General features: G+C 42.6%; 2 protein-coding genes across 3 annotated transcripts; both read left to right on the top strand.

The window, feature by feature from the left end:
* Positions 1-610: 610 nt before the first annotated feature.
* pigs (phosphatidylinositol glycan anchor biosynthesis, class S) lies at positions 611-9005 on the top strand (the record flags this gene model as incomplete). The annotated part of the gene is made up of 12 exons (XM_080781129.1): positions 611-629; positions 1571-1710; positions 2468-2579; positions 2832-2921; positions 4266-4357; positions 4572-4812; positions 5218-5360; positions 5488-5602; positions 6085-6230; positions 6382-6482; positions 6936-7146; positions 7684-9005. The coding sequence occupies 12 exons, from the start codon at positions 611-613 to the stop codon at positions 7960-7962; spliced, it is 1689 nt and encodes a 562-aa protein (XP_080637255.1). The 3' UTR covers positions 7963-9005.
* Positions 9006-9406: 401 nt separating this feature from the next.
* On the top strand, positions 9407-14814 carry srsf1b (serine and arginine rich splicing factor 1b). Of its 2 annotated transcripts, XR_013965139.1 has the most exons (5): positions 9407-9940; positions 10801-11018; positions 11360-11532; positions 12395-13692; positions 14221-14814. XR_013965139.1 is itself a non-coding variant. In XM_080779941.1 (4 exons), exons 1-4 carry the CDS (start codon positions 9747-9749, stop codon positions 12569-12571), a joined length of 762 nt encoding a protein of 253 aa, XP_080636067.1. In that variant the 5' UTR covers positions 9407-9746; the 3' UTR covers positions 12572-14814. The 2 variants fall into 2 exon arrangements, 1 of the variants encoding a protein (XP_080636067.1); XM_080779941.1 differs by having other exon boundaries at positions 12395-14814.
* The last annotated feature ends 57 nt before the right edge of the window (positions 14815-14871 follow it).

The raw sequence follows: 14871 nt of genomic DNA, 5'->3' as shown, positions 1-14871 counted from the left end.
GTGCCACCCCAGTGGGGCAGCTGGCAGCTAGAACCGGCCCTGTAACCTCGCATCACCACCGGGCTATCGTCTGAAACAGACCGTACCCGTACTGGGTTCTACGTTAGGCGTACAAATATCAGAACTAAGTATACCTGGCTGTAGTTCTTCAGCAGGCATATTGGCGACACAAGCGCAAGAGGTGCTAGTGGTCATGGGCGCACTCGCCTATTAGTTTGCATTGCACAATGCACAGTGCGCTCAGTCGCCTCAGTGCGCTAATTCCGAACGCGCCCCAAGGGTGCGCGCTGTGCTTCCGGCAGAAATAGGTGCGTTTATTAAAATTGAACAAAGGGTTAGCCGACGGTGCGGTTGCTTTCTTACCAACCAAGTCCAACCAACATTTTGCAGTGAATGTGTTGCTGTCTTCTCACCAGAGTGTAAAAAGCTTCTCACCCATATAGAGTAAATCATGTTTACTATTTAGCTATATATACACCGTCGTTTCATTTTAAATAAAGAGAATAAGAGATCCACCCCTGAGCCTTGAGTCTACGTAGGTCACGTGATACAGCTTAAACCGGTTGAAAAGAAAGTAACGCACTCTCACTGGCTGGCTCGCATAAGTCAAATGGCGAGCACGGAAGTGGGTGAGTGAATTCATGATAGTAGATGTGTGGGTCGATAGATAGTTATTATTACATTTCCACTCGCTAACTTCGACTCGTTAGAACATAGTTGATCATGATATCTAGGAATTATTTTTCACGCCACACAGCGGTACTCAAGCAACGACCCAGATCATATAGTCACACATGCAAAGCTGTTCACAGTCTAGTAAGTCTATCCCTGAAACATGTCTGATGATGCTGCTTGGCTGTCACAGCTACAGTACACTACACAGTTCTCTCTGCTCTGGTCCATAGCGTTAATAGACCAGAGCTAAGTTCTCGGGACAGGACAGCCAGATGTACTAATATAATATAGCCGTTTCAAAACTGTATTTCATTCTGGGGGTGCACACACTGACTGCACACAACCAAATGACTGTTCTTGGGCTCAGCATCTGCAAAGTTTTAGCCTAGCACACAATTAGCTTGTGGGCTACATCTAGAGTTGTTGTCATTTGTCACTCACTTAGCCATGTTTCACGTGTCATAATTACCTATGTTTCAGGGCTATATCTCACCAAACCATACAAACTCCAGTTACTCCACATATTTTCTTTTTATCTCTTGATGGGTAAACAGCTGAAAGACTACACAGTGAAATCCTGAGTGTTAACTCTGAGAGATATAGTAACAGGCATGTTGCTGTGTATAACTATGTAATAATAATTACAATGGATATTGTTTCCTGTATGTGTTGAGCATGAACCGCTTCTGAACAATTAACCTTATTCTGGCGCACCAAATCACCTCTAAATAAAAAAGAACCAATTCAAGCTTTTACCCTCGGTTGCCTAGGTGCTTTGAAAATCGTCCATCCATTGCTTGCCTGATACTTTTACTGATTCCCAATAATTTCCATAATTTCCATTGGCTTCTTCTTCCTTGCTGTCTGTCTGTGTCTCTCTGTATATCTCATACAGAACGCAAGCGAGGCCAGCTCGCTGCTCTGGCCATCGCAGCAGTCGTGATTGTCGTGGGGGTCCCTCTGTGGTGGCGGACCACTGAAACGTACCGTGCATGGCTACCTGTCAGTGAGATCCAGGAATTGGCCAAGCTTCAGGTGTGTGTGTGTGTCAGTGAGATCAAAGAATTGGCCAAGCTGTGTGTGTGCGTGCGTGCACATGTCAGTTATGGAATACAGTCATGGAATTCTGGGCCCTGTGACAGCATTTGTACAGCCAGAGCAGAGCTGCTGTAAGCGATAGCTTCTCGCTTTCTAGGACAACCCTTTTTTCTTTCCAATGAAAACTGCCAGCCAAGTCTATGGACTTTAATGTTTGTTTAGGGCACTTATGATGTAAATTGTTTGCCAGCCAAGTCTATGGACTTCAATGTTTGTTCAGGGCACTAATTGACGACGTTAAGTGCCATGTGGCCGGTATAAATACAGTGGGTGCCCCTCACTTCACACAAGTGATTTTTATTTTATCTTAAGGACCCCCAATTTGATAAGATTTTAATCTCTGGCGTCTCTAAGAATGTTTTTTATTGTTATACAATGATTTAGTCTAATACGGTGTGGTGTAATTCCTTTACTGTAGATCAATCTTCATATGACCACCGCGCTCTGACTATAGGTGCGCCACCCGTTCAAAACATATCAAAATAAAGGGTAGTGGGTCGCATACACCTTTTTAAAGGAACCTACATTCAGTCACACTCCACACTGATGAAGGCTGGATATCCGAAACGTTTGTCCATTTGTTTCAGATATGAAATAAACTATATTTGAACTGCAGTCTTGGTGTGTGTGACCCACTACCCTTTATTTTGATATTCCTTTACTGTAGATCTGAAAACCCTAATCTGTTTTGCAGCTGCAGCTTAGTGTTGATGTGGAGGTAGTGTTTGCACGTGGAACCCTGACCCCTGAACAGCAGAAGAAGGTTCCATTGACACAAACAGAAGATGAGGAGCACACGGTAGATGGTGAGACTGTCCAGTGTTACTGTAAAGCTTGAATTATATTAAACTGGCATTTTATTATACTGTTATTTTTCATCACTTGTTTTCTAAGTAGAGTAACAAGGTTCAACTCAAGGTTCAATAACGTTCACTCTATTTCATCTAAGGTGAACTGACGATAATGTTAAATTGAATTGCTGTGTGTGGTTATACTACGAGGACATCCCATGACATCTCCCCTTAGACACAGTTGTTGTGACTTGTCCTTCTTTGCAGAGGACACAGCTTTAAGGTACAGATATGAGACGAAGTACCGTACAGCTACTATCATGGAGGAAGATTCTTTAAAACAGCCCACTGCTGCAGGTGAGATGTTATATATATATTCAGCTTTCATCTCTGTCTGAATTTATCTTAAAGAGAGGTGAGGAAGGGATGAAAAAGGCAGCAAAAACGGTTAATTTGTGACTTGACTGGGTGTATAAAAAACGATGAATGCCCCTCGGCCCTCATTTGTAAATTGGATGCGTGTGCCTGCCTGTGTCTTGTTCAACAATGGCTGAATGATCAGGCACAGTTTAAGTATTGCTCATGTAAGTCATGTCATGTCAGTCTATGATCCGCAGTAGGAGGGAGGGCGTGGCACTGGAACTCTTCTATCTGATATGGATCAGAGAATAAGCAGCAGGCTGCTTTATTAATCCAAGAAGGGAAATTTGTCCTGCATCGGAAATGGACAGATGTTATCCAGACTGCATCAGATGAAAATACTTTAAATTGTGTTTTATGGCGTTCATTTGATCAACCCATTACAAGTTGGATAATTGCTGCTCTATTGGAGCTTCAAAATGGTCTTATAATGCCCCACAAGGCCACAACCTCACTGTCCCACCACGGGCCGAGGCGGTGTCTGCCACTGTCCTGCAAAATCAAAACATGACATGGCAAACAACACTCACGCTGTTATCAATGTTACTGTTACTCAAAGTGTTGCATTTGTCATTTGTCATTGATACCACGCCGTCCACCCAGATATTTTTCAGGAGCACAAGCACGAAAATGCATTGATTAAAAACATCCCTTAAGTTCACACCTCAATAGTTTACAAAGCCTGCTGAATGTCACACCCAGCCTACATTAATATGAATGAGCCTAGACGCTAACATGCATATCAATTGCCCATTGTGTGACCTGTAGTGTAGGTGTTAAGCAACGTGCGCGTGACGTGACGTCTTTAAAACACTGTCCCACCAGAGATAGTTTCACCAATGCAACACTGTTGTTACCGGTACTTCAAAACCAGGCTCTCATGATAAAATTCAACAGGCTTTTTTTAAATTTTCTTTTACAAATTACACTGAAACATTTAGTTGTAATTCTAATGGCCCCCAACATGTTTTCAAATGCATACGCAAGCACACCTGAGTTCAGCTAATAACTAAAATAATGCTTGCAACATTTATGGTATAAACCTGGAGCTTCCGCAATGCTTCTGTCTCAATGTGTTTTTACTGGTTAAATTAATAAATAAATAAAATGAATGAATGAATTAATTAATTAAAAAAAAATCAGTTCCCTCATATTTTACTGCCTAACACTCTTTTTTTGAATGGTAGCGATTCAGGGCTGGAGTCAAGTGTAAACAACCATAAAGGTTTTCTATTGAGACCACTATTTGACTATAATATTTGTTCCTTTTGTTTTCTTTAGAGGCAGATCTCTCTCTGCACATGCTCAGTGAGAACCCATGTGGATCTGTCGTTGTGTATGTCATTCCAGAATCATCATCCTTGCTGCCTGAGGTTAATGTCTTTCGTGTTCTCTCTATTTTTCTGCACTCCAAGAAGGTCTCATACCTTTTCATGGACATTTAATTTCCAGCTAGTTTTCTTTGCATTCCCTCTTTATCAAGACTCCTCTCTCTCCACATTTTTGTACATACATGAAGATTTCAGTTTTCTTAGTCATTAGTTTAATTTATTCTTTGTGTAACATTACTCTTGTGTGTTCTCTCAGGATGTGGCGGTGTACATTGGTCAGCGGCGGACAGCCGTGCTTCGTATCGGTGCAGATATGAGAGTGGGAAAGACTCTGCCACAGCTCCTCACGCACCTTCAGCCGCGGGTCAAGCAGGTGCTGCAGGTTATGTCTTTCAGCCACGCTGACATCACCGCCGCACTTAGTGACAGAGTCCGTCTCAGCCCAGGCAACAAGGAGAGCATGGCTGGTAGCATGAGAGCCTTCAAGTCCAGCCCAGGTTAGACTTTGTTTGCATCTTAATCTCTCCCAATGAACATGGCGTTCTACTCAATGGGGACTATGTTGATTCAACAATAACAATAAATATTTAACACAGCAAACCATGCTGAAACCCCAATCTGCAACCCATCGACAAAAAAAGAGATCGGATGTTGGCCGTTCACTCTCCTAGCACTACACTTCCGAAAGTCTTTACTCTACACATTGTAACAGGAGTTGCCGACAAATTCAGCTGTGGACTGGAGCTCTGAATCTGTCTTGAGATATTAAGCAATGCCTAACTTTAATCACAATTAAACACAGCCTAACACCCTACCTATTGGAAAACAAAAACATGATCTTTTGATGATGTGCGGAAATTAATCAAATTTCACATTTAATCTATTTTGTCGTCATGTTTCAGGCTATGAGATCACTTTCAGCCTGTTGAACCCGGACCCAAAGTCGCACAACCTACAATGGGACATAGAGGGCGCTGTGCAGAGCTACATCCAACCGTTGCTTACAAAACTGGCCCCTGTGGCCAACTTTAGCATAGACTCTCAGGTAAAGTCACTGTGGGCATTTTGTCCCTAAAGATTCCCATCCCTTGTTTGTGCATGTGTGTTTGCAAAGAATAATTTGCAGAGTGAAAATATACTACCTATACCTGCTATACCTGTTCTCCATACAGATTTTGTACTACGCTGTGCTGGGGGTAAACTCTCGCTTTGACAGCAGCCTCAATGCCTACACTCTCAACGCTGACAGCCTCGCACATGTCATCAACCCCGTGGAAGCTAGGCTAGGTACGAGAAGAAAAAAAAACTATGGGCTGCACAGTTATAGCGAACATGATTGTCCTGTTTTGCTATAGATGTTGAAATAACTGATGAGCAATGTGGTATATGTGATGGTCAGTGGTTCCATCATGTGAGACACTATTACTCACTAATTTCCCACTGCAGAAGCCAATTCTATGTGCAAAAAATATATATATTAACCACTTTCAACTTGCAGTCTCTGTTTTGGGCTTGTCAGGTCGAAATATTCCTTTATAACTTAAGAAATTTCACACATTTTCTAAAATAGCAAAAATATCTAATCTAAGCTTGTAGATCAGCTATTTCACTTTTTATTTTGGTAAGGTGTAATGTATGAGTGGTTAAACATGAATAAATAGAAATACATTTTTACACATTTTGACACGTGTTATAGAGGCTGTTTAACATAGATTTGAAAGATTGAAAACCACTGATATGATTGAGGGTGATTTATGTTTTGTGTCCAGGTTCAAGTGCTGCATCTTCCAACCCAGTCCTGAACTTTCTGCTGTACGTCCCTGACGCTCACCACTCTCCACTTTACATCCAAGGCCACAGGAAGCAGCATGTACCTTCCAATGCATTTCACTCACCACGGTGGGGCGGTATCATGGTAAGATCAACTCTGTTCTAAGGATCAGGTTTTTTGTAAATTACATTTGGGAAGTCTTCTCTGTGGGTGGAAAGTATGTGTGATGTGTGTAGCTGCAAATTAGACAGACCTTGTTCAACCTTCAGTGTAAAATGATATATTTTCTTAATAGGTCTATAACGTCAATGATAACTACGGGCCAGAGACTGACTTTCCTGTAAACATCAACATTAACATGGCTGAAGTCATGGGAGTCTTCCTCGCACAACTTCGGTAAGAAATTTGGAGAGTGGCCTGGGCCGTGGCTCAGCGGTCCAGGCACCTTGGCCGGTAGCCCGAGTCTGGCATTGTGCCGCAGGTTCGACTCCCGATCCCGACAGCCTTTACTGCATGTCACTCCCCCATTTCCTGTCAGCTTTGTCTGTCCCTCTATTAAAAATATAAAATAAAGGCGAAAGCCGCAAAAAAAAAAAACATTTGAAAAAAAGAAATTTGGAGTTTGTACTACCACAAATGAATAACAAATTCAATGCACAGGCATTTGAAGATGAAACATCTGCCAAGGGACATGCTTAAAAGACACTTCACAAACAGCTGGCCATTACTAGTGTCACTTTGAAGTCACGTTTTTTCTTCTTTTTTAAAATATTTTTGGGGCTTTTGCCTTTATTGATAGATGATGTGCAAACAAGCCTTATAGAACTTTCCTCTGCCCTGTTCCCCCAGGCTTATGTTGGGTGTGAAGTCATCTAACTCTCCCCCTGGCTTCCTGGTGGCACCATGTGACAATGCAGGATTGGCTCACTGGGAGCTTGATCGCCTCATGTGGAGTCGTAGTGTGGAGAATATTGCTACGGCAACTACCACCATCACCTCCCTGTCACAGCTCCTCGACCAGATAGGCAACATTGTCATCAATGACAACATTGCCCAGCAAGTAAGCTGTGTTATATCAATTTACTTTATTTGGTTTTATGTATACGGTTGTTATATTAAACAATATTATTTTTTTCATCAGGCGTGCTACATTCTTTATGGGCACTACAGATGGGTTTCTTGTTTACAAACCTTGAGTCTGCAGGTGCTGGTTTCATGTGATCAATTCTCAACAGATCCCCAAACCTGTTGTTTTTGGGAGCACTGGTTTCAGTTCAGTCAACCTCCTCTTGTGTGTTGGCTGGTGAGACGCAGACGCACCCTAATGAGACAGATATACTGTATACTTCACCCTGCCAACAGTGTTGCGCACAGAGAACAGCTGACATACAATCTCAGCTTGAAGGTCTGCTGTTCTCGGCCATTCAATGCACGCAACACCTCGATGAACAAAGCAGATTCTGACTATATTAAAGTTTAATGCCAGTAATATATAGTATACACGGAAAGTGAAATGGCTGTATTGATATTCTATTTTAGTTCTCTAGGGCCAGGATTTCACACAATTTCTTATTTGATTGTTGTTCCCATTGTGCAGGTATCAAGCGCTGTCACTGCTCTACAGTTGGCTGTGGGTGAGCTGGAGGCAGGGAACCTGGGCTTTGCTCTGCAGTACAGTAAAGAAGCTATCCTTGCTTCAGAGAGAGCTTTTTTCGACCCCTCCCTCCTCCATCTTCTCTACTTCCCTGATGACCAGAAGTTTGCCATCTACATACCACTGTTCCTGCCCATGTGTGTGCCTATTCTGCTGTCACTTCTCAAAATGGTATCTGAGGCCAGGCAGCGACGCAAGGATAGGAATGCCAAGAAGGACTGAGGAACATTCCGGCATGAAGTACTCAAGTGTTCTTATGTTTGTCATCAACACTACATCATAACGGTCCTTGAAGACTGGTTGAAGAATGTTTTTGTTTGGGTTTTTTTTTGGGGGGGGGGGGGTTGCTGAATAATGCTGCTAAAAACCCGAAAAATGCAGGAGTGTGCAGGGATTCTGAATTCAAAACATGTAACAAGTTAAACTTATTAGTTGTGTTATGGAAGTAATATGTCCATCCGGAAGGTGAATGTATCTTAGAAGTTTATTCAGAAGAACAGCATCAAGTAAACAGCATATCTCAATCTATAAGGCTTGGCCTGCATCTCTCAGTATTCTCTCCCTCAGCACACCCCTCTCTCGTTTTCTCCTCCCCACCAGACCGCAGGTCCACAGATAAACATGACCTGCTGAGACAGGAACTCCCTAGCCAGGCCCAGCAGGGTCTCATAACAAACAATAGGTGTGACATTGTCTTTTACATACAGCTTGATCAAAGGGTTGATTGGATTGAGACAGGCCTTCCAGCCACATGAAATGATATTAGGTCAATATATGACAGTCCAATATTGCCATAACACTTGTGAATGGCCTTTTGTTAGTACAGTGGGTCTAAACTGGGTGTGCACTGGGACCTGAATGTTATGTTGGCCAAGAAGGCTCAATATATGTAAGGAATGAGTGACTGAGATGGTTATTGAACACAAACCAATAAGATGAAGCAGGACTGTTGTGTCAAGTCATAGAAAATAGTATTAAGTAGTTACTTAATTAATGTACAGGCTAGGATACAGTACACATTTTTGCTGCCATGGCAATGTAATTGGGCAGCAGAGAGAGAGACTTACAGCATGCAGAGGATTGTGGTATTTATTGAAGGTAAAATGCATTATTTAGGATGGTTCTGTGGGATATTTTTTTCTTTAAAGGAATGGATGGATGTATTTATTATGTTTTCTTGAATGACTACTGTGGATATTGCACTGTTAACATTTGAATGGTTGTCAATTTAACATTTTTACATTTGTTCAATACATTTAAATTGTAAACAAACTGCTGTTTCTCTGACATTTTTTATGCTGGTGACAACAAGCCAAGTAACAAACACCATACATGTCATTTATTTATAGTACTTTAGGCCTACATAACAGGATTATGGCACAACACAACAGCCAGCCACTCTGAAAAAATAATTATAGCCAGGATTGTTTCTATATCAGAAAACTTTAAAATATGCAATTTAGACCTAAATTCACTCTAGGCTATGTCGACTCCTCTTGTGACTGAAAATAACAGACAGTATGGTATATATATATATATGTATATAAGTTTGCACTCTGCTCCCTGCCCCTTGTACCCTCTTTTTTGATAGGTCCGATCTTTTAGCCATACGGCTTATCCCGGAGGTACGCGAGCAGGGCGGAGGCGGCAATCCAGTTAGAAATGTCCATGCATTCTGAGAAAACAAACACTGTGTATCAAAAGGAGCGCACCAGGACATTTGCTGCGATGACGTAGTAGGCCCTCTGTTCGTCAAGCTACAGAAGCTAGTAGGTACCTCCCTTAGAGTAAGGTACCTCCCAACGCGACTGCTTTTCTTTCTTCAGTTTCGTCTTGGCTTTCGTTGGAGATTTTACTATTTGTTTTTTTAACCCCCACCGCGACACATTATTATCATCCGTGTAACGTTAACTAGAGAGTGGTTGTAGATAATTTGGCTGTCCCGAAGGGCAAACCATCGTTATTTATAGCCTTTGCGCGCTAAAAGCAGCAGCTTGATTATCGGCATGTCTGGCGGGGAAGTGATCCGGGGCCCTGCGGGGAACAACGACTGTCGGGTGTACGTGGGGAACCTTCCCCCCGACATCCGCACAAAGGACGTGGAAGATGTCTTCTACAAGTACGGAGCGATCCGAGACATCGACCTGAAAAACGGAAGAGGAGGACCGCCCTTTGCATTCGTGGAGTTCGAGGATCCGAGGTGAATATACCGTGCATAACAGACACTAGCCCCGGTCCAGAGTGTTAGCACCAAGGCTAAACACTAGCCCTGGCCAAGAGCGTTAGCATTAGCACCAGGGCTAAACACACCAGACCTGGCCTAGCTCTGGTCCATAGCCCTAATGCTTCTATGATTAGAAGCATGGAAGCATTAGGGCTATGCATCAGGGCTAAACACACTAGACCTGGTTCAGAGCGTTAGCACCAGGGCTAAACACACTAGACCTGGCCCAGGGCTAAACACATTAGACCTGGCCCAGAGCGTTAGCACCAGGGCTAAACGCACGTCGCACACACTGGTTCACAAGTGGGGTCCTGTCCGTGGAGGGGAGAGTAGTCCGGCGTCTCCGAGTCCGCACAATAATTTAATTAATTAATTTTAATTGATATTTTAATTGTGCACCTTTACGACAACGGCATTACATTTGGCACACCGTTGGAGCATATTGGCCCTGAGGATGGGAGCATTTTTGGCTACAGGCCCAGCGCCATCGCAGATTTAAGCCGCGGTAACCATGGCAGCCATTTTCCAAAATGGCCGTAACGACGCCGCCGCCGCCACCTGCTCCCATAGATAAGAGTGACTGAGTGAGTGATTTAATTAATTACATATCGGATTAAGATAGCTTTCCCTTTAATATCGAACAAGGCAAAACATTCAAAATAAACTATTTAAATCAAACTCATTTTGAGACACTAATGTCACCACTGCCAAATATTGACCCAAAGTGTTTGTTTACACAGATGACTGAGTGGTTCAAGGCTGTGTGCATTCATCTGTTGAGCACGTACCCCTCCTGGGTTTGGTATCAGTGAGTAATGGACGTTTTGTCTTAATAGAGATGCCGAGGACGCCGTTCATGGACGCGATGGATATGACTATGATGGGTACCGCCTGCGTGTCGAGTTTCCTCGAAGCGGAGGACGTGGAGGTGGTGGCCGAGGAGGAGGAGGAGGAGGAGGTGGAGGAGGTGGTGGTGGTGGAATGGGAGGAGGAGCCCCCAGAGGAAGATACGGACCCCCTTCACGGCGTTCAGAGTACAGGGTTATTGTGTCAGGTGGGTGTTGTGTTCTTATCTCTTATCGCAAATCTTGCTGTATGTATCTGTATTTATAGTGTATGAGAACATGCTGTATATTGTATAATGTGGAGAATGTCAAATAAAATGTTACCTAATTTTATTTATAACTAACTTGTTTGACAATAACTTACTTTAAAAATTCTAAAAACAATACATTTTATTTGTGACGCACTTTATATAATTAAAAAGAAAACAAAATGCTAGGAAGAAATGCAATGACAATTTAACCATGTCATTAATAATCACTATTAGTTGCAAAATTTAGTATATTTTAGCCATAATTACATGCTAATCTCTCACCCATTCTTGGTTTCCAGGTCTTCCCCCCAGTGGAAGCTGGCAGGACCTAAAGGACCACATGCGCGAGGCAGGTGATGTATGTTATGCTGACGTGTTCCGTGATGGCTCCGGGGCGGTGGAGTTCGTTCGCAAAGAAGACATGACCTATGCCGTCCGCAAGCTGGATAATACTAAGTTTCGCTCTCATGAGGTAGGTTTGGCTTACAGTCGTAGAGTAACTCGACAAGGAATAACGGGGGGGGGGGGGAGGGGGGACTATGTTTTGGGATTGGACAGGTCTCTCGAGGTAAGACCTTAACTAATTTTCCTCGTCCACTCACTGCCATAACTGCAATCAAGACGCTTTTTTTCTCTGAATCCTTTCGCATTGTAAATGTTTGAAGAGACAAATGGAATGAAGGTGAACACAGTACTGATTGTTTTCAGGATGGATGGATATAACATAGATATAACAAACCAGTTTATCCTTTCTGAAATGGATGCTTTTGGGGCTGCGCCAAATTGATGTATCAGTTTTGTTTCTACTGGATCAACTATTGCAGTGCTTGGATAGACCAAAACACTGAATCACTGAATTTAGGTATGGTGGATGCCACTACAGAAAAGGTCTTAACTGCATTAGGGTTCCTAATGCAGGCATGGACTGCATTTAGTGTTTGCTATATTGTGACTTTGTTAACCCATTTAGGCCTGACCTCGAAATTAAAAAAAAATCTAAATCCTCCAGTTTTCTGAAATAAATATTTTCACGATTTTTCAAAAATAGCAGACCTACAAGCTTGTAGCTATGAACTTGTAGATTAGCTATTTTTCAATAGCTAAATTACAACATAATGTTTAAAACACCAAAAGGGGTTCCCGCCCAGAATGGGTTAAATATATTTCAATGCACTGAGTTGATATCAAACATTTACTAAAGTCTTTTTGTTTTTGTCAAGTCACTCACTGCTCATCCAATTGCTTTTATTATGTTATCAGCTCTGTATCTGCAGGAATCCCTGGTTTCTTTGAATCTCATGGAATAGCTTTCCTCTTCGTGTGTGTGCGTTTAGGGAGAAACTGCCTACGTTCGTGTGAAAGTGGATGGTCCACGCAGCCCCAGCTACGGCCGCTCTCGTTCTCGCTCCCGCAGCCGGAGCCGGAGCAACAGAGGGTCACGCAGTTACTCGCCACGTCGCAGCAGAGCGTCACCGCGCTACTCCCCCCGTCATTCTCGCTCACGCTCCTAGATATACACGAGACCCTCTGTAAAAAACCAGCCAGCTCAACCCAACAACGCACCTCAGACTGCCAGGAAGAGAGCAAACGTCATGACATTGAATATAAAACAGAGCTCACACCCCCATCTGCTCTGTTAACCCTTTCAGTGTTGTCCTACTGTGGTTTGTTTATTTTTCCATTTCTTTGTTATTTTTCTTTGGCAGGGTTATCTTATTTTTTCCCCGTAGCACCAAATCGGTTTTTATTATTTGAGTATCTGTTCTGTTTGTGGGCCTGTCTTATTTGTCACCTGGCTTCACACCCTCCCCTCGAGGTAATGTACACCCACCCCCACCCCTTCTTTCTTTATCTGAAAATGATATCTCTGCTGTCGGGCAGAAATCAGCTATGTCCAAAATATTAACTTATCAGGGGTCCGCATCAAAGTTGGTATGGTGACTATACATTGTCACATACTTGAATGTGTCCTATCACTTTACCCACATACAGCTCAAGTGGAGTTAGGTGTTTTTTGACCATTAATGACTTTGTCATCCAAATCAATGATGGAAAAAATGATCTCCAGATTTGGACTTGGGTGGTTTAACTAACAGTGTTGAGGATCAATCAGTCTGTGTGAAAAACGGACCAATTATCCACATTCTATTGGGCAGCGCCCCCAGAGGCAAATTCAAATGAAACAAACGGCAGAAGGTGCTGTTTTTTCCCCGTTTTTGCCGATGGGTTCCCGCTTCCCAGATTGGTGTGTGGGTAAAACCCACGCACAGACATAAACCGTGTTCAATAGCAATTATAGCACTGATATAAAATGGAATATACAAAATGGAGATAGTTGAAAAATGGGAGATGGCTGGTTTTTGCCCGATAGCGACGATATGTTTCCTCTGCTGAATCCAGGAGCTTTTTGATGGGTAATGGCACCATGTTGTTTTGGTTGGTTTGTCATTGTATTGCTTTATGTGGGGAGGCTGTTGCTTTTCTTGACCTTGGATTTACTGTTGTACTGTGACCTTCTCGTGTGTCTCTCTGTAGAGATCAGAGGAGCAGTATAGGATTGGATCACAGGAGCAGGAAACACAGTTCATATTAGGATAAACAGGAGGAGGAGGTGTCAAAACTGGAGTCAATGGTATGATGCTGTGGCCTCTAAACTCTGAAATCTACATAATAGGGCTTCCTTGTTTTTCTTTTACGCTCAAAATTCGCTTGACAATGCCCGAGTACCATTATTGAATGTTTTCAATAGTAACAGATTTTTGTTTTGCTATTTGCTAGTTGCTGTAGTTACTTCTGCATGCCTCATTTCATATTTCTATAGTTCAATGCACCAGTAAGGCTACTTGGGGCCCTGTGGTTCTGCGCACAGAATTTCCTAATTTTATTGTTTGGAGACCACATCCTTTATCTGGATGTAGTACGTAATACTTTTTGTTTGGAGAAGCAATCGTGTGTTCTGGCTTTGGTTAATGTTTCAACATTCAAAATACAAACTTTTGTTTGTAAGTGATACTCGATAGTGTCCTTTTTTAGATTTTTCCCCCCTCACAAAATATTCAACCTCCTAGATGTATTTACTGATAGATTTTTGTATTATTATTTACTATGTGCGAAGGTGTGATTCTAACTGGCCTCCTTCTCTTTGACTGGTATTCTGAAGGTTTGGACTGGGCTCATTGTCTCTCCATTCCGGAGCCGGATCAGTGGATCAGGATTCAGGATCAGTTCAGGATTAGAATTAGGCTTCAGGATGGATACATGGAACAGGAGCATGGGAGCATTTTACTGGGAGAAGATCCCGACCCCGGCCCAGTCCAGCCCGCATAATGCCCGATATTCCCACCAAATTAACAAATTTAATTTAATTGGCGTTTCAAATTACTTTTTTGTGAATGTGGAACCTCAGAGACATGATGGTGGCATCTGGATGAGCTTTTTTATTTTTTTTAAGAATTTCCCCTTTTTTCTGGTGTTTATTAAAAGAAGGAGCAAAGTTCGGATCAAAACCAGGAGGCGGGCTGGGAGGTGCAGGATGGATCCACGCATAAGGAGAGTGGTAAATAGTGGGTGCACATAATCAGAGGAGGGAGGGAAGAGGGAGGCATGGGGATTTCAAGGGAGTGTGTCATTAATGTGTCTTTTTTCCCCTAGGAGGTTTTTTACATGAGGAAGATGAGTTATTTTTTTCTTGATTCAGATAAGGTGTTGGAAGTGTGTTGATCGGTGTCTTCAATAAAACTTTCAGTCATAGTAATACATGTTTGTGTTTTTCTTATGGCAGTGGAGCTGCTTGGATTTCTAGGTCCATGAC

Source organism: Protomyctophum bolini (genome assembly GCF_963924005.1).
Source record: "Protomyctophum bolini genome assembly, chromosome: 13".
NCBI classification, from domain to species: Eukaryota; Metazoa; Chordata; class Actinopteri; order Myctophiformes; family Myctophidae; genus Protomyctophum; species Protomyctophum bolini.
Note: the sequence above shows the minus strand (reverse complement) of the source record. Positions and strands in the feature narration are given on the sequence as shown.